General features: G+C 51.3%; 8 protein-coding genes across 10 annotated transcripts; 5 read left to right on the forward strand and 3 right to left on the reverse strand.

Moving 5' to 3' along the window:
- The first annotated feature begins 93 nt into the window (after positions 1-93).
- PV10_07737 (uncharacterized protein) lies at positions 94-2,451 on the forward strand. The gene has a single exon (XM_016372670.1). The coding sequence runs from the start codon at positions 291-293 to the stop codon at positions 1,017-1,019; it is 729 nt and encodes a 242-aa protein (XP_016222002.1). The 5' UTR covers positions 94-290; the 3' UTR covers positions 1,020-2,451.
- An 891-nt stretch (positions 2,452-3,342) lies between these two features.
- On the forward strand, positions 3,343-4,435 carry PV10_07738 (uncharacterized protein; the record flags this gene model as incomplete). The annotated part of the gene is made up of 2 exons (XM_016372671.1): positions 3,343-3,408; positions 3,476-4,435. 2 exons carry the CDS (start codon positions 3,343-3,345, stop codon positions 4,433-4,435), a joined length of 1,026 nt encoding a protein of 341 aa, XP_016222003.1.
- Positions 4,436-6,172: 1,737 nt separating this feature from the next.
- Positions 6,173-6,754, forward strand: PV10_07739 (uncharacterized protein; the record flags this gene model as incomplete). Its single annotated transcript, XM_016372672.1, has 1 exon — positions 6,173-6,754. The coding sequence occupies one exon, from the start codon at positions 6,173-6,175 to the stop codon at positions 6,752-6,754; it is 582 nt and encodes a 193-aa protein (XP_016222004.1).
- A 444-nt stretch (positions 6,755-7,198) lies between these two features.
- On the forward strand, positions 7,199-8,439 carry PV10_07740. 2 transcript variants are annotated; one of them, XM_016372674.1, is made up of 2 exons: positions 7,199-7,878; positions 8,056-8,439. In XM_016372674.1, exons 1-2 carry the CDS (start codon positions 7,621-7,623, stop codon positions 8,092-8,094), a joined length of 297 nt encoding a protein of 98 aa, XP_016222006.1. In that variant the 5' UTR covers positions 7,199-7,620; the 3' UTR covers positions 8,095-8,439. The 2 variants fall into 2 exon arrangements, with proteins under 2 accessions (XP_016222006.1, XP_016222005.1); XM_016372673.1 differs by having other exon boundaries at positions 7,199-8,439.
- On the forward strand, positions 8,390-11,491 carry PV10_07741 (uncharacterized protein). The gene is made up of 2 exons (XM_016372675.1): positions 8,390-9,912; positions 10,045-11,491. Exon 2 carries the CDS (start codon positions 10,279-10,281, stop codon positions 10,855-10,857), a length of 579 nt encoding a protein of 192 aa, XP_016222007.1. The 5' UTR covers positions 8,390-9,912; positions 10,045-10,278; the 3' UTR covers positions 10,858-11,491.
- On the reverse strand, positions 11,041-13,247 carry PV10_07742 (uncharacterized protein). Its single transcript, XM_016372676.1, has 4 exons — positions 12,696-13,247; positions 12,271-12,617; positions 11,949-12,209; positions 11,041-11,883 (listed from the first exon to the last, which is right to left on the reverse strand). The coding sequence occupies exons 1-4, from the start codon at positions 12,708-12,710 to the stop codon at positions 11,826-11,828; spliced, it is 681 nt and encodes a 226-aa protein (XP_016222008.1). The 5' UTR covers positions 12,711-13,247; the 3' UTR covers positions 11,041-11,825.
- Positions 13,248-13,551: 304 nt separating this feature from the next.
- Positions 13,552-16,947, reverse strand: PV10_07743 (uncharacterized protein). Its single transcript, XM_016372677.1, has one exon. The coding sequence runs from the start codon at positions 16,321-16,323 to the stop codon at positions 13,876-13,878; it is 2,448 nt and encodes an 815-aa protein (XP_016222009.1). The 5' UTR covers positions 16,324-16,947; the 3' UTR covers positions 13,552-13,875.
- Positions 16,948-16,983: 36 nt separating this feature from the next.
- Positions 16,984-25,060, reverse strand: PV10_07744. 2 transcript variants are annotated; one of them, XM_016372679.1, is made up of 3 exons: positions 24,334-25,060; positions 18,029-24,108; positions 16,984-17,968 (listed from the first exon to the last, which is right to left on the reverse strand). In XM_016372679.1, exons 2-3 carry the CDS (start codon positions 23,990-23,992, stop codon positions 17,726-17,728), a joined length of 6,207 nt encoding a protein of 2,068 aa, XP_016222011.1. In that variant the 5' UTR covers positions 23,993-24,108; positions 24,334-25,060; the 3' UTR covers positions 16,984-17,725. The 2 variants fall into 2 exon arrangements, with proteins under 2 accessions (XP_016222011.1, XP_016222010.1); XM_016372678.1 differs by having other exon boundaries at positions 18,029-25,060.
- Between the last annotated feature and the right edge of the window lie 947 nt (positions 25,061-26,007).

A 26,007-nucleotide genomic window follows, 5' to 3' on the forward strand; every position in this document is an offset into this window, starting at 1 on the left:
AACGTCTAAGCGGGCAGTTGCAGTCCCGCTTTATCATACGATGCTTCGACCGGGGATATGTCGCGGAGACATGTTACCAAACACCTCCAGATAGTCCTTGATTATTACACTACATCTAGAACGAGGCTCTTGACCTCATAAAGGTTATATTTCAATGCTCTTGTCCCATGTCATTATTCGCCTCCAAGTCTGCTGCTGCGTCTTCTGCGAAAGTCTATTCACACATACCTTCGACTCCTTCGCCTAGCTCTAAATAGTAACTTGCAGCGAGCAGTCTTGTTTTTATTGCCATGTCGGTCTCCTACTCCAAACCCTTACACAGTGACACTCCGGCGAAGATGCTAGAGTCCAACGATATATATTTTGCCTACAAGTTGGGCTACCTCTCAGGAGCAAACATCCGGAAAGAAGCCAGAAGGCCGGAGCCTCGCCTCTCCAAACTGATAGGACATGCCTTGCTGTTCGACTGCACACGAAAATTCATCACTGAGCATACTATTCTGGAGAGTGATAACGAGTCCGAAGATGGATCGACAGAGATCGAACATATTGAGGATGCGGAATTCATTGAAGGAAAGGCAGAAGTTGTCTACATGGAAGACATTGACCAAGAAGCAACCATCGTCGATCTTGTCACCCCATCAAAACTGGCATCCAAAGAATCGTGGTCCTACAGCCAAACAGAACTGTGCACTGCTTCAATAGTAGTCTCGCACCCATGCGCAGATCGACAAGACCCTACCATGCTGCCATGGGAGGACGAGAGCGACTCGAGTACGGAGCCCGGGGACGATGGAGTTGACGACGATTATTGGAGCGACTCTACATGCGAAGAAGACGATGCACCAGGACACCTCTCCACCAAAGACTATGATCTATGTGGCTATTCTCCAGATCTTCCAACCTATTACAATCAACCCATCTCCAAAACAAATGACGACCAGGTCATCTGGTCGGAACAACCACGCATCATGTCGTTACGACAAGTTGAGGACCTTTTTGCTGAAACGTTTGGCTGAAATGCCAACTTTGTGCGATCGCCTCGCACAGTCGCTTTGTTCTTATACTCATTCACGACATCATGTCATCTGAACGATGACCTACACCAGGCTGAAATCATTCGATACCCATTCTTATATTATTCAAGGGTTGAGGGGATCACAGACACCGTGTCTGGTTGCGACTTTTATTTTTTTGTCGCATTCGCATTCGCAATCCTGAATTCTCGGATTGTCGACTACTTCTGCATCGGTATGCTACCGCAAGCGTCTGCATACATTTTATGATAGCAAGGGCATTGGACCGCATGTCTGCCCAGGCGTTGCCATGAACAAACGCCAGCCCGTATTGAGGCATGTATCATATGAAATTATAATACCCGGGCTTGTTTCCTGGGTGAGCAAGTCCATATTTCATACCGCATCAGCAAAGTTCCAGAAACACATACCGTAGTCCGTACAGCATAAAAGTGCACATGTACGTGCTGTATTTTTTCGGGCCACAGGTGTCCAGTCTTCTGGCTAATGGTTGCTCGACCTTCGTAATCCTCATACATCCACGCTGACCCTAGCGAGAATACATTCCCAAACGGGGCACGGACCGCTGACGTAGACCTACGATGCACCTTCCATTGAATCTCGACTCACGCCGTACCCCGGATTATGTTATGGTTGAAAATGCTTGGTCATCTAGAGATTCGATTCATTCTTACCGTATAATTCAGCTGCGAATACAAGTTAACATCTGATCGAGTGCAGCGATGAGACAACAACAGGAATCAGGCTTCATTGTTGCTGGACTCGAGACCGGACCAAGGCGCAAAAATACTGGTAGTGTCAGGGTTGAGTGTCCTCACTGGGCAGTTATCGCTTACAGTAAGCCGGGCATTTCACTGGCATTCGGTCTTTTTGCGACTAGTAATCCCCAAAATCGAGTGTCAGTCGACGAATCCGTCCTGTTAAATGGGCCCGTGATCAAAAGACGTTGGCAAACTGGGGGGGAGATGCAGAGCCTCTTCGAAGAAATCGACCAAAATGCACGAAGCTAAAAGACGGAGCTTGGGCTGCGATACCAAGGGCCTCAGACAGCCTAGGCAACCAAAAACGGCACCCAAGTTTTCATAGAATCAACGGACACAGGGGCCACGAAGAGTACAAATTGTTTCGTAAGTCTGCCAAGGTTGGGACAAGTCCAGGCTCCTTGGTCGTTCTGGACATCCGTTACATCCCAATATGGGGTGGACCCTTGACTTTTGTCCAAGCGACGTCTTCAAAGATAGGTCAATTGGCAGATGTGACAAAAACCTTGAGCTCCAACCAGCCAGGACGTCACTGCCTGAAGAGTCAAAGCCAACCCAATATTAATGTGCAATTAAAGAGCCTGTGCACCCTGACATATCTGCACAAGTAGACCACGCGGCGAATGAATCAACAAAGAATCTCTCTACACGCAATAACAATACGGAGTAGTAGCTCTAGCATTGCACGGATGTAACTCATTTAGCCAGGCCTGGTAAACAAGAGAATGAGAAACGTAAGAAGAAGGCCAGCCCTCCGAAGAACGGCCTTGAGTCAATTGCGCCATAAATTGAATCTGTTACCGAAGTCACTCTGAGTGGGAAGGCGACCGCGTGGTGGATGGAGGACATGTCATGCGCAGCAGTATTTGGGTTCAACAATACATAGACATATGCGTACTCATGTACTGTGACCCTGGGTGCCTGGTAGAAATCTTTTGTCAGGACCCCAGCCTTGTGTAAAGCTACTCATTAAAAATGCCCATCATGGACCCTGAATCCCTTGTCGGGATTTCGGACTCGGGCACACCAAAGCCTATGCTCATGGGTACTATGGAAAGCCCCTCGGCCCCACGGACCAACCAGTCTAGCTAGTAGGTAGATCCCTATGCCTAGTAGGTGCCTAGGTAGCTAAACAAGCCGTTGTGCAACTTGTGCTCCCACAACCATTTGGCACCTGGGCGGCGAGAGCCGGTTTCATGGTTGCCCGTTATCGAGTGGCCTGATTGATTGCTCACCAGTCAGGGCCCCTCCCAGGCCCTGTTAGCCTGGCGTCCCATCCCAGTATTGCGTTTTCTGTTCCCATACACACGCATACGCATATGCGTATGCGGCGGAAATTCTTTGATCGAGATGTCGACCCACCTCCATTTACTAGTCTAAGGAGGGACGAAGCGAGTTGGAACAGCATGCACCATGATGTTGATAAGTTCGAGCCCTCGCACGTGGGGTGACCCCTTTGACCGAGGACATTTTCTCTAGCATCAATACAAGCCAAACAATACTTGTGACATATTCAACGTACGATCTTCAGCTACACCCTATCCATGTCCGGCGACATGCCCTACTCAAAAACATATCAGAACTATCCAGGCACAGTTTACAATACTCAGGTATGTAGGAGATTCTTCGTGGGCGATGGTGAGCACTGGTGAGTAGCCTCGTGCTGACTTGTTCCAGGCACCTTGGGATGAGGTTGACTATACCAATCTTCAGCCAGCAATCGCCGACTATAGTGGCTCCCCGAAACAGACCGACTACTCTCGATTCCACGCTGCAGAAACATCATGCCAGGATGTAGGATCACCTGGTTTCGAACAGTTTCTTAACCTCGACTGCTCAGATGTTGGCTCCTTCTCAGTCCCAAGCGACAACTTCTCACCAGAGCCCGTCTACAAAACATCCCCTACATCTCTGGATTTCTCTCAGCAAAGCACACTATCTTCTCTGAAGCTTGAGCCCGGTTCTGTCCCAAACGCTGGCTTTGGATGTCCTGCCTATCAAGTGCTTCCTCCCGACCACGACATCCAACTCAGTGGTCTTGAACCAGCATGTTTCCAATCAGCAAGCCTTGGGGAGATTGAGGACTGCAGTGCAGCACATTGTATCACACCAACCATGTCTAATTCCTCGAGCCGCAAGTCTCCCAAGTCGACCACCTCACGCAAACCCTCCAAAGACACCGCCCGCTCTCCCAAACAGATAAAAGAACGAGATCAGAAATCTCGGTCGAAACGCACCCATACAGCGTCCGAAAGTGAAGATGAATCGGCTCAGCTTCGAGCAAAACAAGCTCACTCTGTCGTGGAACGACGATATAGGGACAACCTGAATGGCAAGATTATGCAGCTACATCGAGCTCTTGTCACCAGCGATGCCTTTGCTCGCTCAACCTCAGGCTTGTCCAATCACGACTTTTACGCTTCGCGAGAACATCGCGGTAAAGTACGCAAATCAGATGTGATGACGGATGCCATGAACTACGTTCATCAGAGCGAGGTCGAGATCCGACATATGACTAATGAGATCACTCGACTCACCGAGAGGGTCATGGCCTTGGAGAAGCTAGTCAAGTGCGAGGATTGCACTCTGCTGAAGCAGATGGTGCGCTTACAGCTACAACGACAAGCTACACAGTGATCTATCGAGGCTCCCTTCTCTCAACGAGACTTTTCTACCTATTTATTGGCGCATGAATTGGAGTTTGGACTGTACGACCCTCTTGGGGCATTTGGGCGGCAACAATCGACGGGCTTTAAAGACCGTGCGGCAGGGCCACATAACGGATGGGACATTTATTACCAGCGCAGGCAACACGCCAGCGTAAATCGCAGCTTGGAAGTTGTTTCACGAACAGGACATGACATGGGGAATTTCAAATGGTCGGGTAGACCCAATTCTCAACTTGAACCATGGCGTTTATTGTTTTTTTCCTTGACGACATCCGGAGAGAAGGGCCTTTTGAGCTGCCCCCAGGATTTATTCGGGCAAGGATCATATAGCAGAGGACACAGTGGGCAGTGCGGTGACATTGAAGCAATCACCCTGGCGTCTTATGCGCGAGTCTTTGAATTGAATACACTGTCGCTCTCTAAGAGTTCGAATTCCGAATTCACGACTCCTTGCAAACCAAATGTAAGGTTTGGGCGCAGCACCCTCGAGTCTACAAACAGACCGACCACAGAAACTCGATAGTATGAGCGACTTGTTGAACCCAACTCATATTCTCATGAGTGTTGAAACAGGGATCTACGAAATCAATGAAACTGTGTGTCAACGCAGAGTAACCTCTGTGCCGGCACCTCTATACGGCAAGTAATCAGTTTCAAATAAGCATCCCACTGCCTCGTGAATAAACCGCGCATCCGCAGGCACTCTATCTGCCTACGTAGGTTTGTTTACAAAACACCCCATTTCGAACATGTGGTATGACATGAAAACGGTTACTCGTATTGATCTGTATGACTTGCCTGCGCGTGGTCTGCGTTTTCATAAGTATCTGGGGTTAGACGCACATCACAACTGTTCTTCAATCAGTTAGAGAGCTTCCTTAGCTTCTACACAGCAGTCTGAACTAGATTGCCGAATGAAGCTGTGTGAGCGAGCGCGCATGACGTCGCCGTAGGATACGCCCAACGGAGAGTTCGTCTCTGGGCAAAGTATACTGAAACGACATTGATCTTTTCGTGCTGTTTGTCACCTATAGAAGGAGCTTCAGGACAAAAACTCAAGATTTGCTCTGTCTATAGGTGCAAACCGAATTTCTGTGTCGCTTGCAACGGACCAGCACCAGTCTCTCCTCACGATGAGGAGCTGCGCACAAGGGACGTCGTACCCTAGGAAAACTCCGAGCTCCAATGCCTTGTTACATTTCGATTCTTCGTTCAGACCAGTGTTTTTGGCCAGGTCTTGGGTCGCTGTCAGCTTAGCGAGTGCGGAGCTGCAATGTGAGGCTCCAGAGCTTCAGACCAACTCAAGTTACATGGGATTGCATAGTTGAGAGTTCGGATCTAAGGAGCTCCCAGGTCTTCTGGGGTCGCGAACCTTTACCGAGTCCTCGCAACTTACGCCGTTACGAGCACTTGCGTGGATAGTGTGGCCAGGGCGACGACTTCGACTGCAGGACCGCCAATAGCTCCAGGGGGCACGGGCAAATTGGACACGTAAGAAGACCAATCTGCCCCCCGAAACTAATCACTTTGTGTCCGTAGATCACCGCGATCCTCTACGCAGTTTTGACAGTACGAATTCATGTGCTGAGATATACACAGATAGGTTTGAACCCACCAGTGACAACTTTGATAGAATGTCGGTGGAATTCACCCATAGTTTGGTGGATCATCGAGTCAAAGAAAAAGACTTTATTATTCCGCAGGTATGCGACGCAGATCGGCGGGCCGGTTCTCGACGTCGAGTCAGATAGCAGGGCATCAGGGACACCTTGGGCCCTGTTGGTGGTATCGCTGTATCGCTGTATCAAGGCTATCAGAGCTCAGAACCAGCGAGAAGGAGCACCCCTCCTCAAAAAATGGAGTTCGATGCCCTGCTGAAGAGCACCCTTTGGGCATATGCAGCGGTGGAGGAATGGCAGTACCCAATCATCTGCGGAAGTGCAACTTCCGCATCAGGTATGCGAGGCATCAAGTGGAGTTGTGCTGGGACACCAAAGCCTATGCCAGTGCACTACCAGTGGCACCTGGGACGCTCGCGCAATGCCTAGACTGCCACTTGACCAGCACCGACAGGTCCCCGGCTTCGACGAAGGGCCTCGAGCCCAAGCTCCATGCATGCCCATACTCCGTACGCCATCCACGGAGGCGGACTGGCCATCGGCGATTCCAGATACTGCCACTGCGGAAGGAAGCGCAGCGCAGCGTTAAGTTCAGGGAGCCACGGCGCGATTTGGTGGATTGGTGGATGCGTGGATGCGTGGGCTTGTTCTCGTGTTCCAGACTTTGAATTGGCGCAACTCGGGGAGGCATCAGAAAGATCCAGGGTCAGCCACCCGTGCGTCCGGTTGGAGGGACTAGATTGCCGAACAATAATGTGACTCTCTTGGTCATGGGGACCCGAGAAGAATAGGAATAGAACGGGGAGGTCAAAAGCCTCAATGTAATGAGAGTCGGGCATTCGGGCACCTCCTCGATGCAGCCTTGCCTCCTCGGAGGAGAAGTCGAAAAAGGAGACACGAGGCTGAGTTCGCCAAGCTATGACTGCGCCAATTCGAGTCAGGTGACCAGACTCGGGATTCTTGCCATCCCTGATTTCTCATAACGGGTATCAAATCCGGCAGCTAAAACCACTCACTTGTATTGTGGCGTGATACATGGTAAGGTGACAGACTTGTGCGCCATCTGGCTAGACGAGTGTACATTATACCTTAGCTGTATCGCTCACCTCACCTCACCTCACCTCACCTCACCTCACGTTCCAGATCTGCCGTGTGGGTTTGAGACTTGGGGGTTGCCAGCACAGCGTGGAGATGTCATCTGAGCCCATTATCATGTCGTTCGTAATAATTCGTGTCAGCATGTCTGGCATCCATCGGTCAGAAGACGACTCTGTCAGTCGGCCACACCTTCGGGTCGGGAATGAACGGTATGGTTTCTTTTGTGTATAATCATAAAGAGCACTCCAGAATGATGGTGAGTAGTACGCCACACACCATCTCATCGCAGATACCAACCACACACCAATACTTGTGAACAACGTTTACCTCTGGGACTTTGTCAAGTCTGTCCAGGAGAAGAGCAATAACAAACAAGCAAACAACGCAAAAGTCAAATAACAAATACCGTTGAAACATACCTTATAACCTTAAATCCATGCCGCCAGTCAAGATCCCTCTTCCACGTGTTGGTCAAGCAGTCAGATCATTCGCCAGTCAATCGGCTGGCTTGAGGGCAAGCCACAGACTACATCTTCACCACCCACTTCACATTCCATCCCAAAGAATTCTGGCCAAGGCTGCAACATCGGCACAGGCTCACGCAACGAGCTTTCCAGTTGTCGTGCGTGACGCTACAAGCTATGGGGCTCTGGCAGTGTTGACATCGGGCATGGCGTTCTCGATTTATTGCTGGGTAAGCAATATTTCTTCATACCCTTCCCGGTATCCGCTGCAAGCCGTGCCGTGGATACCAAGGAGCGACTTCTGATGATGACGATGACGACTTCGTCGTCGCATTGTCCGGCGTCGGCAAGCCTTACGAACAATTTTGAAGAATCGACGCTGATTTGATCCTGCTGCAATCATATAGGATGGCGAGGGCGATATTATGGATTATTTCGCGTTGTAATGATTGTGAGATTGTGAGGAGTTTTGGGAATTGCAACAGTGGCAGGGCGGTCGCCCGTGCCGACGTACCACACCTCGACGTGTGTACAATGATACTCAGCAAATATGTCCTTTGATTTGATTCATCTGGGGTGGACCTGGACAACTCTTGGATGCCATGTTCAATGGATATTCACTCACGAGATGACCCAGCAGACGTGACCATGGTCTGGTAGACCATCGAGTTCTTCGCTGAACGGTCTCAAGGCTGGTGATGTACTAGATTTGAGCTGCGGAGATGTCCCTGGGCCACGTAGGCGATATCAAACAGATAGTGCCGAATGAAATACAACATCCAGAACCAAGACTGAGTTAGCTGATGGCTCTGTAGATTGGGATATCTTGTTGCCGGATTCTCATTGCTGAAATGATGACATCCGAGAGATAGGCTAGGTCTGAGACCAGAGCAACGGCGTATTGCCTTCTCTGCTTGATTACTGGCAATCGTGAAAGTGAGGAACTGGCCAGCCTTCGAACCGCCTTTTGAATCCCTCGTCCATCATTTTGGGGAGGCCGGTGCGTATGACGAGGAACTTCAAAGACTCTGGCGGGGGAGAGGTGCTGTGGAATTCAGAAAGCCCTCACGTCTGATCGCAGGAGGTTGAATGGTGTGAAACCATGTACAGCTGACGTCCTCGAGTTGAGCATCACCTCTATCCTTGAACGCATGAGGAGCGATCGAAATGATACACATGTCAACCATGAGAAGATGGGCGGGGGCATTGATGGGATTATTGCATATGATATCATACTTCCAATTAAAGGGACGAAGCGAACCTACTCGTACTTAGTTAGGTCATGCCGTGGAGGTTAGACTGTTCTCAAATCCGGGGGCGAATTGGCCTCTCGGCCATGATATCATCGCCTAAAAAGGGACAGCCCCGATCCCTGTGATTATATCAAGGCCAGACCGATCGGATTACTATCACATTTGTATGGGTTATGTCAGCAAGGCTACTCGGAGACACGGTCGAATGCATGAGAATGTGATGACTCCCAGACAGTACTCTGTATGTATAAATTGACTCATCACGTGTCTACTGGCCAATGGTATTCCTAGCACGTGGCAAAAGATGACCCTCACTTGCTACTTGGCTGACAACCTCATCCTTTTGGGTCGCCTCGCAAGGCTTCCCAACTATTCCATGAACCTCACCGACCAAGGCACCAGAGCATCTCTCCTCGGCGAGATATGGCTAGAGTTTACCATGAGCAAAGACTAGTTTCTCTCCACGAAACTTTGATATTTTCTCCCCGCCAAACGTAGACGAGAGAAACAAACCTTGTGGTTCCGTGGAGGGCCATGACAGTATGGCCGTACTTGGTTCTCGGAAGCGGGCGGAAGGCAAGGCTAGTGTGCCACATGTCTGATTCGCCTCGGGAGTGATTATCTAGGATACACAAAACATGTCTACAGGCATTCTCGGCCCTTCGGATTGGATGATGCCGACTTGATGCGCACATTGTCGACGTATCCCCGTCGGTTTCCAAGGCTAGGCGCTCCAGGCGCTCCAGACATGCACGAAGCGGATCACCGCAACGTGAACCCCGAGTTGTGACTTTTGGAGACCAAACAGAATGCGATGCCCGATGGAATCCAAAAAGTCAGCAGGCCAACGGACGTAATGGATTTCCGCCCCTGGCCCAGGCCGGACCAAGCGACTTGGACACTCTATCACCGACCCAGCCCAAGGGCAATTTCAGTCAGCTGATGGGTCAATGACAGTGATTAATACATGGGATAAGCATGTGTGTTTGACAAAAGCGGAGAAGAGGGAAGGTAAGCACACGTCTGGACGGTAAAAAGCCGGTCAGACGCACTCTGAGGTTCTTCTTCATTCCCTGTATATCCCTCTTCCGCACGTTTGCAAGCAAGACTTGATATTGAAACTACATTGCCTCCGTGTTGGAGATATAGAACCCCGACCGAGGACCCGACCCAGCCTCGCATTATCCCATCACCACACACAGAATTACCAGTAACCATCCATATTCACCAATCAAAGAAAGCCTCAGGCCCGACCCTCAACAAGTGACCTTGAAGAGAAGAATCAAAACGTCACATCACTCCTGCTACTATCAGCAGCGACAGGATACAACACACAGCACACAGCACACAGCCCAGACGAAAAAAGTCAGGAAACCAATGCCTGTGTCGTACGAGACGACACGACTAAGCACAGAGACGACGATTGACAAGATGCCGGTGCTCATCACGTACGCGACGACACGGGGCTCGACCAGGGAAGTGGCAGAACGGATTGCGGCACGATTACACGCGGACGGGTTTGCAGTGGACTGTCGACCAGTGGACCATGTGTACAGTGTGGACAATTACAGTGCGGTGATTCTGGGCAGCGCGGTACACTCGCACCGCTGGCTGCTCGACGCCGTCAAGTTTCTCGACATCGAGGCTATGGGTCTGCAAAAGCGGCCGGTCTGGACCTTCAGCGTTAGTATGGCCCCGGCTAGTGGACCTCGCTGGATGCGCAGTAAGGTGGTCCGCAAGGAATCACAAGCTATCGTCGACTCGGTCGCTAGAAAAGTTCCAAAGGTCAGAGACCACCATTTGTTTGCCGGCAAACGCGAGCGCTCCCACACCTCCTTCCCAGTCCGTGCCCTCTATACTTGCATTGGTGGGAGCCTCGGTGATCTGCGCGACTGGGACGACATCGATTCCTGGACAAAGACCATTGCCAAGCAGTTGGCAGTGGAGATTTCGTGAAACAAAGCCCATGAGGGTGTGAGAGGACTGCATGATTGACATTGACTGAGAGAAGCGCTTGGGATGATTTGATACCCAGAATGTGGAGTCACGTGCCGGGGCGTTTGATGCATTTGGGAACACGACACATGACGAGACGACATTGGATTAAGGGCAAGGGCTTGACAGAATGGAGAGAGCGAGTGGGGAGGATCATGACTTGTATGATGCCCGAAGCGGGCGGGAAAAGTCAGGAGTTGCAATTGACACACCCACTACCCGTGGCACACATGCACAGGATAACTCCAACATACAATCTAACATCATCTGTACAATGTTTTTCAACGCACAAATCACACAGTCTGGACTGGACTATGGCGCGAAACTCGATCGAATTTCCAGCTTCTCAGTTCTTCGGCGTATGGACACAGGATTTGATCAATGGTCCTGGCATATCTATCTATTTTGAGGCACGTGACCACAGTAGTTCCGTATCTTCCTGTTGGGAGGAAACCTGTTGAATGTCAATGCCTGCACAGCGTGTCAATAATGATATCCAAGCGAAAGCTTTGATGCTCGATATGGAGACCCCCCACATCTCGTCTGCCCCACATCAACTAGGTTGGTTCCCTAATTGATGCACTTCCAGTTGCAGGATTTTTGTATCCCTGCCATTCTATCAATAGTCCAAACTCATCTCATGGTCTGGGATCCTTTGCCCGTCTCATCTCGGTGCTACCGAGGGGCTGAATTCTTGACATTATTCGTAGATGGCGACATTATTTCTGCTGCAAGATCCGTCGGTGCAAAGGCGCAGGGCGTCATGGATAGATCAAGCATTAGACGGGTCGCAGCCAGTGTATTCCAAGCTAGTAGCTCAGACATGATGCAAATTTTGTGTATATTCAACATGGGCGCCTCGGTCGATGGTCATGACGAATACCAACCACAATGTTTCGTATGAATCGAGAAGGGAAGCCGGGAAAGGATTAGGTGTTGTGGATGAGGAAATTGCGGAACGAATCCCAATAGTCGGAATTGACGTATCTGGTCGACAGGTTAGTATGTGGCAGGCTCAGGGAATAGTAGATAAGCATTGAAAAGTAACATACATGTACTTCATACTGCTCCGTAGACTCGGTTGGATGCTTTCAGGTTGCCAGCGGAAAATGTACATGACACAAGCCCAGCTCAAGCTAGCAAAGACAGGCCATGCATTTTGTTGGATTTTGGCCTTGGTCTCGGGGGAGAGTCTCTGGGTCCAGAGCGTTGGGGTTGGGGTGGTGCTGGTCATGTTGGTGGGCTCAATGGATAATTTGGCCATGGCTAGGATGACTCGAGCAAAGACATAAATGACGATTTGTTGATTGACACTGATACAGATGAATTAGTACGAGGGTTCGCTGGTGTGACTTCATGGGAAGGAGATGTTACCTTCCCTGTGCGGCTCGTCCAAAGACGACGTAGCCACCTGCTAGACCAGCGAAGAATGTGTCATATGGGCCTTCCTTGCCCGGGCGGACGGGATTGATCAATCTCAGGATCAACATTGAAGTCTTGTAAATGACGGCGAATCGAGCCAGATTGCTGGCATGTTGTTTTGTGGCCCTTAGGACTAGACGAATCTTTTCTTTCAGAGAGCCAGATCGAAATAGCATTATCATGACGAGAGCATGAGGAAAGCGAACTTTTGCACCATAAACGGCGCCATTGCGGGCGGCTTTGAGGATTGCGAGGAGAGGGGCAAGGTCGGGGTTGAGAAGGATGGCTTCGACTTGGTCCTTGGGATTTGGTTAGCATTCCAGCAGAAGCAGGCAGATGAAGGACTATGTAAAGGGTGAGGGCGTGATGAGCAATACCTTTAACACGTCCATCTTGATGATATGACGGGGATATTGAAGGTGAGGTGTGTGCGGAAGAAGACGACCAAGTCTAGGATTGCGACGAAAGAGAAGATGGAAGAATGAGATCACGAGGGAGGCAGGAACGACTGAGCATGTGCATATGTGGAAGGTGCGCTGCTGTATGACGGGTGTGGGTGCAGGTGCAGGTGCGGTTGGTGAAATGGCATGTGTCTCTCTGTCAAGCAGCTGGGAATGTCGTGGTTCGAAAGTGTGATGAGGTTATGAGGCAATGAATGTTAAGACCAGTTCATTGACAGGGAATGAATCTGGTTGACAAAAGTAAGTAGTATGCGGAGAGATCATAGCCACGGTTGAGAATCTGGAGGAGGTGGTTTGTGGCTTGAGAAATCGTGGAGAGCAAGAGACTCTCAGATTGTGAGCGGCGACAGAATCTAACCTCGGCGATTCCCCAAGCAGCATCGACATCATTGCCATTTGCAATTCGTAACGGCCGAGCCGCCGAGGGGCCTTTGCTCGGCAATTGGTAGCGGGCGGCTGGGGTCTTTGGAGGGACAACGGGGGTGGAGGGGCCAGGAGGGACCATGAGGGACCACGAGGGACCTAAGAATTGTGAGCCTAGGTAAGAGGATGAGAGTCCGGGTACTGGAGTACTCGACTAATCCCTTAATGGTTGGTCACAGGCCAAGAAAAAAGCAAGATAGCCGGGACCAAACTGAGATGTTTGTCGCCTGAGAGTATTACGGAGCTAAGGACCTAGGTACCTACGGAGTATGTACTTGACACGTACAAAGAGGCATAAGGGCACGAGATCATTGCAGACAAACACCTCCATGGTATCTGTAGCCTGCGCCTTACCTCTAATAAGTCCTTTAATAATCTAGCAAGTTACTGTTACTGCAGGTACCTGGAGCGTCGCCAACCTGCCTTCCTCCTAAGCCCAAGGACCCCGTTTCTCAGCCAATCACATTGCTCCCGTCGTCTGATTGGTCCAAGAAATCTTGCAATATCAGATTTCAAGTGACCATCATAGCAATGAGAGATGCAAACTACAGCATAGCTTTGGTTTGGTTTGTGTGATTGATTGTCAGTGTTTTTAATCCATTTACCCATGAGCACACCCTCTGTGCTGTATTGTATTTCCAGACTATACCTCAAATCCCAGATATCTCCATCTCTATAGGTGCATTCCTCGATGATCTGACAGGATCAACTCGGCCACAGGCTCTGTGAATCTCTCATCCACGCTCAAACTCATTAGTTTTCCAATTTTGACATTGATTCCACTTTTGCGGTCCGAGACCACACTCCATACCCGGTCCTTGATATCAAAATCGGTCTGCCAGTCCAAGAGCAATCGTGCTATCCGCTCCTTATGGTCCAAGACGCTCAATTGGGGATCCGGGCCCAGAGAAATCTGGATTTGACATTTCTTATCATGTGCCGACTGGGTTGTGCATGACGCTGGCACATGGACAACGAGTGATGGAACGTTGGGGAATTTCTCCACCGTGACCTCGGCCTCTTTCGTGATGTCTTTTCCGTCCACCTCCACCTGTAGCCCCTTGGGCACTTCGGTGACTGCGAGGAAGCGGAATGACCACGTCCGACCTGTGACATGAGCGGTCAGGACACCTTTCTGCTGGTCAAGTTGAATCAAGCTTCCCCTCTCCCCACTGCTGGGAGCTGCCCGTTCTGCGTCGTTCGAGTCATCTTGCGGATCCTCCAACACACTGCTTTGTCCGTCACGACCGACAACTACCAGAATCTCAAAGGCATCGGGATTCTTGCCACCATTATCGGGAGCCGCGGCAGCATCAAGAGGAATGATGGAGCCCTCATGTGCCAACACTGGGATCTCATGCAGCGGACGGTACATGTTCAATTCCCGATCCTCATCATACACGGTCCCCGTAAAAATATCGACCCATCGGCCGGAGCTCGGCGGCACCCAGACCTTGACACTCCCCAGGTTGGTCCTCTTATCCCTCGGCGTGACGATTGGAGCCACGATCAGATCTCCGCCGAAAAAGTATTGGTTGGGGACCGAATATGCCTCGTCTCGAGCAGGGAAGGACCAGTACATGGGCTGCACAAGAGGTTCGTCTTGTGTCGCACAAATCACGTTTCTGGTGTACAAGAAGGGGATCATGCGATGGCGGAGTCGCATAAAGTTTCGAATCACAATCTCCGACTCCTTTCGATATTTCCACGGCTCCTTGGAGGTCCATTGGGAATTGGAAGAATGAAGACGCATGATAGGTGAAAAGACGCCAAATTGTACCCAGCGAGTTACCAGCTCATCGTCTCGGGTGCCCAACATGTGTCCGCCAATGTCGTGACTCCACCAACCATAACCAATATTACTGGCGGTGGCAGTGAACTCGGGTTGGAATTTCAGGCTGGCCCAGGTGGTGACAGTGTCGCCAGAGAATCCCACTGGGTAACGGTGTGAGCCTGGTCCTGCATATCGGGAAAAGATGAGAGGACGCTTCCCATCAAGGGCATTGTCGAGGAAATGAAAGTGGTTCAGCAGCCAAAGGGGATCGATGCCGGGGATCTTGGTATGGGCGCCCTGCTGCCAGTCGATCCACCAGAAATCGCAGGCTGTCTTTTCCAGGTTGCGATGCAGAATCGATAGATATGCCTCGATAAACTTTGGACTGGTGGGGTCAAACTGGATGGGATGTTTTTGAGAGGTATCGTGACCCAAAAACTTTGCCATTTCCTCATAAGAGTCCTCGTGATGATGGATTCCAGAATGAGGATGATCATTCAAGGTGATTTTGAGGTTTCGGTCGTGTAGGTCCTTGCCAAACTTTTTCGGATCAGGAAAGATCTTGTCATCCCAGGTGTAGCCGGTCCAGCCAGCGTGTGGAACTCGATCATCATCCACCAGATGCCAGTCCATGTCAATAACAGCGACTGACAGAGGGATGTCTTTGCCGCGAAACTCGTCCATGAGGTCGATGTATTCTTGCTGCTCGTAGCGGTAGTAGCGAGACCACCAGTTTCCCAAGGCCCACCTGGGCAACAACGGCTGCTTGCCGCTCAAGGCGTAGAGATCTTTGATGGCAGCCTTGTAATCGTGACCGTGGGCGAAGAGATAGCCGTCGATCCTGTCACCGAGCTCTCTCCCCGCGACAAAGCCCTTGCCGTCGAACAACATACTCTTGCTATCATCGATGGCAGCGTATCCGGACCTGCTCAAGACACCGTCACCTAATTTGCATGGACCATCACACTCATCCAAGGTTCTAGCGGTGCCACCGAGGTTGGGCAGGGAGCCAGGGTTGTCCTCGTATCGCCACTGGGCTCCCCAGAGGGTTATTTTTGCCGAGAAGCTGGCAAGAAGGCCGCTGGGGCTAAAGCGTTTCTTGTCGTAGGTGATGTGAAAATGGTCAGTGATAATGTCGATTTGGTCATCTTGCTCGACCTTGTGGAACTTTGGAGTTGGAAAGGATCGGTTGATGGCAAAGGTGGAGGCGCGGTCTTCAAATTTGCCGTCTGGGGACCATTCGTAGCGGATCAGTCGATCTGTCAGGACCGTGAAGCGATAGTTGTCGCCTGAAATGACTGATTCGGGGTTGGGGAGTGGATGGGACTCGAAATGATAGTTCTTCATCTTGGAAGATGGGGGGAGCGAGCCACAGCAAGTAAACAGTCGTCTTTTCAGACTACTTTGCCGGGAGGAAAGAGGAAGATAGTAGGCGAGAATGACGAGAGATCTTATCCACGTTTTATGATCCAATGGAAGAACCCACACCACCCCCGTCCAAGAATTGGTACCTGGACTGGATATATTAATTCAGATGTCGTTGGATGTCCACGTTGAAGGCAGAAGGTGACGGCGTGTTTGCGGAATGATGGACGGATTAGGAACATGAACCGATTTGAGAGGAAGGGGTCTCGAGAGGCAGTCGCGATGTACTTAACACCACATGCACCTGCCCAAGTTGAATAAGCAGGATAAGGCAAGTGCCAACCACCAACTGCCACCTGCCACCTGCCACCTGACAATCTTGTGATTGTTTGTGTTTGATTTTTCACCCTCAAAGAAGATGACAAGGAGAATGGAGACAGTGGCACGGTGGCTTGCGAGAATGGCTTGCCAAGCTGAAGATGGATGATTGAGGATCCCAGGGTCCAGAGAGGAATTCTGATCTCTTTGAAGCCGTGAGAATCAATTTCAGGAGGTACCTATCTTGGGTACCAAAGCTGTCACTATATTGTAGGTACCACTCTCAACTCACCAAGCATAGATTCACCGAGAGGAGAGAACATGCAACAATATATGGGTCTGTACACATATCAACAGAGCGAGCTATCGTCACATATGCCGTCATGCCAATCCCCACCAAGTACATCCTACATGCACCGGTTTAATATTCGGGGAAATCCACATCCACATCCACATCCACATCCACTCCACAGATACTCTACATATGAGTCCTTACGATAGCATCAGCCACCACCAGTCGTTCCATATCTCCAAGTCACACAGTGCCTCATCGTTGACTATAGACCATCACCTGAAGGACCTGCTAACCGTTGGGACGGATGCAGAACTCAATCTGGTTGTATGACTTACATCCACTGCGGCCGGAGTATAGTGATAAACAATAATATCCATTTCCTTCACATATCCGTTGGTTTCACACCCCTCTTCAAAGAATATGTGCATTTCTCCTTTCCGACAACCTTCAATGTCCAAAGGCTTTCGAGCCTCGGCCGTCCGAACCACAACCATTCAAAAACGCGCCATTCCAAAACCACAATGCCAGAGGGATGAATCCCATCAATCGTCACGGACGTTCATTTCCCATCAAAATATGTCCACGCTCCTCCAAATACGTCCAGTAGATCAAATCTTGGTTTCAAAAAAAAAAAACATCACCCGTGATCCTGTCCAGTCGCTGTCGCTGTCGCTTTTTCTGCCCAATGTCATGTGACGCCTCCTGTGGTCTGCAATCAATCATCAAAGTCATGAATTCCTCCTCCTGCAACCGGCCGCCGAATCCCACCTCTCACGTGCTGTCGCTGTCGCTAGCCGGCTCCTCGTCACTGTCATCGAGTCCTTCGTCCACAATTTCATAGTCGACCTCCTCTGCTTCCCCAGCTCGCGGGGGAATCGCCTCCTGGCGCTTTTGCTGCAGCAATTCGGATAATTCAGCAAGCATTCCCGCGATTGGCCGAGCCTGGTCCAACAAAGATACCCCTTTCTGGAATGGCTGCATCATGTTTCGGATTTGCAGTGTGGTCACGCACGACTATTCACCATGTTAGCCAAATATCCCACTCGGCGAGCGCCTCGAACGACACCGACTTACCTCGACTCGCGTCACCTGATGTTCTAGGAGGTTCATCATGAAAGCGTCCGTTTGCACTCCTCCACGCTCCTTCATTCGCGTGAGAAGGCTGAGCTCGGGCTTGTGCAACCCGGCCGCGCGCTCAGGATGCTCCAAACAGCTGCACAGCATCTCCAGCCTCAAGGCAATATCCCAAAGCTTCCAAACCCCGTCGAGCTCCAGATTCAGTTGACTGTTTTTGCCCAATGATCCAGGGCTTGCCTTTTCATCCCCGGCCCCCGCCGCTTCTCCTCCTAGTTGCACCTTGTTCTCTGCTCCTGGGGGAATCGACAATCGACCTGCCAAAGAATGGGGATACATCAAGTACAGATATTCCGGGTTTTCCAGCCCTTTGAGCTTCTTCTCTCCAAGATCCTTGACCTCGAACCCCTGGCTGCTCAGCTGTCGCAGTTCTCGACGGATTTGATTCGCCAATGGATCCTCATTCATCGTGTCTTGAGATCCAATCGAGTCCCGACGGTCATCATCTGCGTAGCTTTCCAGTGTCCTCTGAATCTCTGCAATGTAGTCGCTGCTCACAGATATCTGGCCTCCGTCCGCAACTGCAGACACCCGAGCGGCTTTGTTGACCATAGGCCCAAAGTAATCCATTCGTCGAGTGATCGGGTCTTGCTCACACACTGGCCGACCCCAGTGGATCCCCATTCGCACTGAAAGCCCGCGGTATATCCGGTTTTGATCCGCGTCCAGCTTCTCCTGGCAGTGCACTGTCTCCAAGATCTCCTGGGGCCAAGGCAACTCCAACAGATGGCTTTGGCAGCTGAAACACCACAATAGCGCTGATGTCACCGTAGGAAACGACACCATAAATGCATCACCTTCGGTTTTGACTTCATACCCACCGATAATGCGTAATTGTCGCCTCATCAGTTCGTTGTGCATCATGATGGCCGACCTCATCGGTACAGGTAGAATCTCCCACAATGCTGTCGAGTTCTTGATGTCAGTGAAACAAATCGCAACATCGCCCACTGGTGCTTCTGGTTCTTCGAGTCGCGCAAGTCGAGAATCTCCCACGAGTGTTTCGCCCTTGCGTCGAGCTTTGCGTGAGCTAGGAAAGATGGTTCCTTCGTCCAAACCCAGCTCCTTGGCCATTGACAGACTCGTGCCGCGGAAACGATGACTCCCTCTCTTCCGAAGGTCCGAGATTCCGAGTACCATGACCATGATCTTGTCTCTCGCTCCAAATGCCATAGCCAGATCTCTCAGCTTCTGCGCAGCCAACATCAGATCGTTCTTCTCCGCGCGGGCTGCATCAACCGCGAGATCCACTGTAACATAATCCCAGAACTCTTTGGTGGCGAGGACGATCAGTTCATCCGAGTCAGTCAATGTGAGGCTGAGCGTATGTGGCGCCGCAATCACCGACGGCATATGGCTATAGTATCCAAAAGCTCGACTGACTTCCAGAGTGTCGTTCAGCTTGCCCTGCCTAGAGACGTAGCCGCCCGCCTCTCGAATCCTTTCTCGCTCACGGTGCTCCGCCGGATCGTGCTTCCGCGTCAGTTCACGGTGTTGACCATTGGATTGGATGAGGATGGCCTCAATGTCACCAACATTGGCAATATTGAGCTCCAGGCCATTCAGATACATGACCGTAGCTACACCTCCCGAGTTGAGATCGTCGGGGCCCAAGATATTCGCTACCGCAGACACGCGATGGCCATTTGCCAACCGATGCTCTTTGGTGTCAAAGTTACTGCTCGCGAAATTGGCCATGTCTTTATTCATCGCCAGAAATGTGCGCCGCAAGGCATCGACTGGTGTGTCCTTGTTGGCCTCTGACTTCTTCAGCTCGTCGTAGAAGACATTGGGGAAGTTCTCGTGTAGGTATTTGGCCACTCTTGACCCGCCACTCGACATGGACTGACCGTCGAACAATCCAATCAGCACTTCTGCATCGTGGCCCCGGAAATTTGGCTTGAGGAGATCAAGAGACGACAGATGGTCATTTTTCCCCAGTGTGTCTGCCATGCCATACATCAACGCCCCGACAAGTGATGCTGAGGTTCTCACACGTCGGTCTTCGTTGTCATCGGGAATCGTGTTTGTCAAGAGAGTTACATCCATTAAACCAAGCACTCGGAGATACTTCAACGTGTTGAAGCTGGTAAGGTCCGTTGGTTGCTCGCCTGCCATCGAGTTATACTGCGACTGGTTCTGATGAGCGGCAGGCTTGATTTCCAGTCTCTTGTTTGCCGAGAAATTGAGATACTTTAGATTCGTATTTCTATTCCAATTCCAATCGTAGGGCCAATTTGACACATTGTACTTTAAAGAGTTGCTTCCCACGTCCAGAGTCGAGAGTTTGTGGACATTGCAGAGTTCGGCGGGCAATACCTGGAATCGATTGGCATTGAGATGAAGGACCTTCAAATTACTGCTCTCCTCGAGATCGTCTGACGGCAACGACGTCAGTTCGTTTCCAGACAAGTAAAGCTCACTCAATTGGGGCCACCGTCGTAACACTCCCTGGGGAAAGTCGTCCAATTCGTTGTATGACAAGTTGAGGACGCGGAGCTCAGGGAGAAGAGCCAGCTCTCGAAAGACATCATCTTCCAGGCGATTGTCCGCAAGATACAAGTAACGCAGCGACCCGGCAAACGTATTCTGTAGTCTCGCTTGTGAGAGGTTGGAATCTTTCCGCGTTGCCGTGGACATGGAATACTCAGTGTTTGTCCGCGATATGACCGAGGCTTTGCGATGACCGGGTATAGAGGCGATAGAACCCTTGCGCCCGCCAGGTGAGCTTCCAATACTCATCATGCCTGCGGATGCTTGGCTCGGTCTTCGAGCTTGAAAGTCTTCGAGCTTGCCGAGTTCCTCGAAGCTCGGTGAATTCGACAGTCCCGGGGTGGTGGACGGTGTCAGGTCTTTCTGCTCACTTGGTGGTGGCGCCGCGTTCTGTTTCGGAAACGTCTCCAAGACGTTGGACGAGACATTCAAGGTCTCTAGCTTGCGACAATACCAGATCTCCGGCGGGAGGCTCTTGACGTTGCATTCTCTCAGGTTGAGAAACTTAAGCTCGACAAGGTTCCCAATCGATGGCGGGACTAAATTCAAAGGGTTCTTGGCCATACTCAGGAATTCCAGCTTGGACAATCGGCCAATCTGAGATGACATGTTTGAGAGATGATTCTTGTCGAGATTCAACTTTTGCAAATTTGGCACAAAGTCGAATAATGACTCCTTGAACTCGACGAGTTTGGCGGAAGCAATATTAAGGCTTGTGAGGGTTGGGACGGCTTGTTCGAGCTCAAATGACGTGATGGGACAATGGTCGAGGACGAGTACACGGAGTTTTTGGAACGAGCCCTTGAATGTAGTGATGTTGTTGTGGCCGACGAGTAGTTGTTCCAAATTTGGCAGGTTAGTGACGCTGTCGATGTCGGTAATGCCGTTGAAGCGAGCATCAATCTCCTTCAAATTGGTCAGACTCGCAAAGCTTTCGTTGAAGGGGCCTTTGAGATCATTGTTGGTGACCCACAGTCTCTCCAAGGTGGTCAGCTGCGAGATTTTGGGCAATGACGACAATCTGTTGAAACTGATGTCCAGGTCAACGAGAGACTTGAGCCCACAGATGTGCTCTGGAAATGTATGGAAATTGTTGGAGGACAAGTTCAAACTCCTCAACTGCCTGAAATGGCTGAAATTGGGCGGGAGTTGAGAGATCTTGTTGTTTGCTAGCTTCAGGCTCACCAAGCCCATCAGACGGTGCAACTCGGCGTGCTCCAGCTGTTCGAGGCGATTGTTGGAGACATCAAGAACGGTCAGACGACTGGCCCAAGCTAGACTGGGTGGCAGGCGCCAGGATTCGTTGCCGGTGAACTTGATCTCGCGCAGATTGATACAGGCCGTGACAAAGTCCTTGGGGACTTTGAGCGCGAGATTTCGGGAGAGGTTGATGGAAATGATTTCGGCAGCCTTGGTATATAGAATAATGGGGATTGTGGCTAATGACTTGCTCGAGAGATCAACGTGGCTGAATTTTTGCATCTTGGCGATGGATGTGTCATTGTCCAGACCAGAACCAAAGCCGGTCTGCTTTTCGTGGCTGAAGGTGAAGCGGATGAGGTAACTTTGATCCTCTCGTCCCACATCCTCGACGCGGTCGCGCTCGGTATAGCCGGCCAATTGCAACAGCTTCTTTTGCATGGCCACGGGCCGTTCTGACAGACCGAGTTGTCTCGACAGCTGATGCTTACGCATCAACAAATGATAGCTGTCGATGGAGTCATGCATGACGGATTTCTTGGCGAGCGACTGTAAGACCTCTCCCACGGTGGCATTGATGGACATGGAAAGAGTGGCAAAGGTGCCGTCGCTCCGAAAAACACGCATAAAGTATGACAGGCCGTCCTCCTCTTGTATCGCGGGGAGGCCGTCTTCATTGGCTTCTGGGAGCGACTCTAGTATCTCGTCCTCTGTGCCTTTGACGGCCCAGCTGTCGGGAGCATCCCAGGCGGGAGCACCGATTTCCGAGGCGGGTGTTTGAGTGATCTTGCCACCGGCGAAAATGCCGCCATCCGAGGGCCCTTGGGGGTCAGGCGGTTTGGCCAGGATATCAGACATATCATCAAAGTTGGTATCGAGATTGAAGACACCGGCCTGCATGGTGGCTTGGTGATGTGAACCGGCACGAGGTCTTTCGATGGGCTCTGGCTGGGAGGCCGGACCGCGGTGTTTATTATGGCGACCAAACCTGCTCGATTTGGGGCCGGCGGTGTATGCGCGCTCAATCTTGGGCGAGGGGTCGGTGGCTTTGATTGTGGATGCACTGTCGACCGAAGCCACGCTCGTCTCTCGATCTCTGTGGGAGGAGGGAGTGTCGAATGTGTGGGCACGTAGGGAGGTGTTTTTACGTCCCTTTGGGTCATCTGGGGACTTGATGGGCTCGACATTGGTTCTGATTGGTTCTGGCTGGGGTGGTTGTTTGTCTTTGTGCCGTGATTTGAGTTTGGAGAAGATGGACCTCTTCTCAGCCTGGGCGGGTGGCTCCTTGCGTATGGAAGGCCCAGGACTCGAATTCCGGGGAAGGGCTGACGTGGAGCTCATTGGAGTGCTGTTCTGAGGTGTGCCGCGAAACTGGGCGAGATTGCTCGTGGAAGACTCTCGGCTGGTGGATGGCCGCTTGGGGACGGCACCTGAGGAGTTTTGACCTTTTGGCGGGTCTTCCTTGCTTCTTGTGTGGCGGTGTAGCAGTCCATGGCGGCGAGCAGGAGTGGAGGCTTGAGAAGAAGGCGGGTTAGGAGATTGTGAGGTTCCTTGAGGAGGCTGTCTGATGGGGGCAGAGCCAAAGTTCGAGACGTCTTCGAAATTTTGATAAGCCCAAGGAGTGACATCGCTAGATGGCGGGGGAGCAGGTGTTTTGGAGACTTCGTCGGCATTGTTCTGTGTCTGCACAGAGCCACTTCGCGGAGTGGGCTTATCTGGGGTTGCAGAGCTTTGATTTTGTTCGTTCAGATTTGCGGTGGATCCCTTTCTTGAATCGGTGGGATCGTCTCCGAAGAAGCCTTTGAGACTTTTATGGAAGCGACCATTAGCGGCAGAACCTCTTGAGCCTGTGCTACTGACGGTGGTGGCACTGGCTATTGAAGGGCGACGAGCGTCAGCGTCATAGTCAGGGGAGTCGGAGAAGTTTGTCCTCGCGGTATCGGGTCGAGGATTGGCGGTGACGTCGCGGATGACGGATTCGTTGAAGTAAGACTGATTGAAGGGACGAATGCCGCCAATTTGCGACTGAGGGTCTCGTTCCCAAGGAGCTATATCATCCTCAACTGGGGGTCGGCTCTCCCATGGAGCAATATCGGAACCAATATTGTTTCGGTGGGATGCCTGAGGTGGCACGGATGGGGGGCTTTGCTGTCGGTGCGTTTGTTGGCGATTGCCAGAGTTGGTTGAAGAGCTGTTCCCGAAGATGGCCATGGCGAGGTGAACGTGAGGCTCTAAGCTCGGCGATGGATTGTCGCGGAGGAGAAAGGGCGAACGGTGAGATGCAAAACGGCCGGGAGGCGTGGACAGCGGAAGAGTTCAGTGACTGACTACAGCCATGTCAGTGGAAGCTTCGAAGAGGTGGTATGCACTGAATCTCAAAGAAGAGCACAGGGAGTTGTTGCAGGAGGCGGAGAATGATCAATCTCGACCTGAGACAGAGAAGTAACAGGTTCGGAAGCTGATAACAGATGCTTTGGGCAAGATGTTGTTGGTGGGCTGGACGGAGAGCCGTAGGCAATGGGCAGCAAGGTATAAACAGACTCGAAATGTACCTTTTCCTGCCTCAGTGGAAGCGGCGAGGGTAGAGGTTGCCTTCTCTTTCCTTTTGCTCAAATCATGTTCGGAGGATGTGGTTCGATGGTTCGCGTCGTGCGCACAACTGTCCAAACAAGCATGCTCCGTCGCGGTCAACGGTGGAGGCGCAAGAGAGGGTGTGGCAGCAGTGACTCGAAGTCAGAGGGGATAGAGGCTAGTCGAATGGAATGGCTAAGAGGAGCTATCGATATGGTGATGTCTATAGGGTCGAAGAGCCATGAGCCATGGAGTAGCTGCGAGACTCAGGTCGTTGATGTCGGGGTCCAGTCGTTGGAGGGAGGACTCGTGGAGATGGTGTAAGTCCGTACGAGTACTGGTAGTTGGTGTTGGTGGTTAGGGAGGGTTTGGCTGGACGGCAGTGGCCCTGGTGGGCCAATCGAAGGTGGAGGCAAGAGTGGGTGCTAAGTTTAGAGGATTTCGTGGGGAGGGAGTGAGAGACGAGCGAGAGAGCGAGAGTGGCCGGTGGGTAGATCTGGCGGATTGTTAGGTTGGTAGGCTAACACGGCCGGTAGGATTCGACTAGGTGGACGACGAATGGGTGGATGGGACACACTACCCAGTTCCCAGTTCTCAGTTCCCTTCAACTCGCAGGTGACAAGCAAAGTCTGTAATAAGCTGTAAGCTGTAAGGTGTAAGGTGAGGTGTAAAGTGAGGTGAGGTGAGGTGAGTTGTCGATTGTAGGAGTTGAGGATGGCCAGGCAAGTGTCAGTCAAGGCAACCGCAGACGAGGCGATCAATGATGATGCGCCGAGACTCAAGTAGAGTTTGAGGGAGGCAGAGGAATTGGAGGGGGCCGAGGGGCGCGCTTGGGAGGTACTGGGAGGGACTGGGGGGACCCTAGGGGCCGAGGGGCCTGTGGCGGCCTCTCCGCCTCGGGGGGGGGATACTGGGGTCACTACTGTGGCGGAGGTCGTGTCGAATCTCGATTTCTCTTCTCTATACCAGATTTCGTAGTCACAGGAGATACACCTTTGAACTCTCTGTCAATGCTTGGCTCTTCTCAACTCTCCTTGATACTGAGACGGCTGATTTACAACATGGTCGAGATTGCAAACTTCCCAAAACCATACAAATTGATGACTCGGACATGACTTGACCGAAGTACGTGTGTATCTTATGGTGGTGCAAGGGTGGTGGACTGTGAGAGCCCGAGACGCCTAACTTGGGGGGTGCGACTGGAGTGCTTAGGGGTATCACTGGGTGTCACTGGGGCGCCTTTGAGGGCGGAATCATAACCACGCCTGAGTCATCTCGATCAGGGATTGGGATTTGCTGTTTCCTGGGACTGTAACTGGCCTGCGACATGTTCATTATCCTATGGAGCGAAGCTGAGTAGGTTCTACATCAGATTTATAGATACCTGACCTTGCTTAGAGTCGACATTCATCAACGAGTCTTTCCCCGCTTCTACGCAGCGTTTCAATGTAACCATTATGCCATCTTCATTGGTAGATGGCAAAGTCTCTCCACGATGGCGATGGTGGTGATCTGATCGACTCGTATCGCGGCTGTTGCCTGTTGGTTCGGCATCTGAGACTCTAACCGTCATCACTTGCAACCACCACAAACCACCACAACCACCACACTTACAACAACGGCCTATCCCAGCTAGGTATACCGCCAGGCATCCT

Source organism: Exophiala mesophila, assembly GCF_000836275.1.
Source record: "Exophiala mesophila strain CBS 40295 unplaced genomic scaffold supercont1.5, whole genome shotgun sequence".
Lineage (NCBI taxonomy): Eukaryota > Fungi > Ascomycota > Eurotiomycetes > Chaetothyriales > Herpotrichiellaceae > Exophiala > Exophiala mesophila.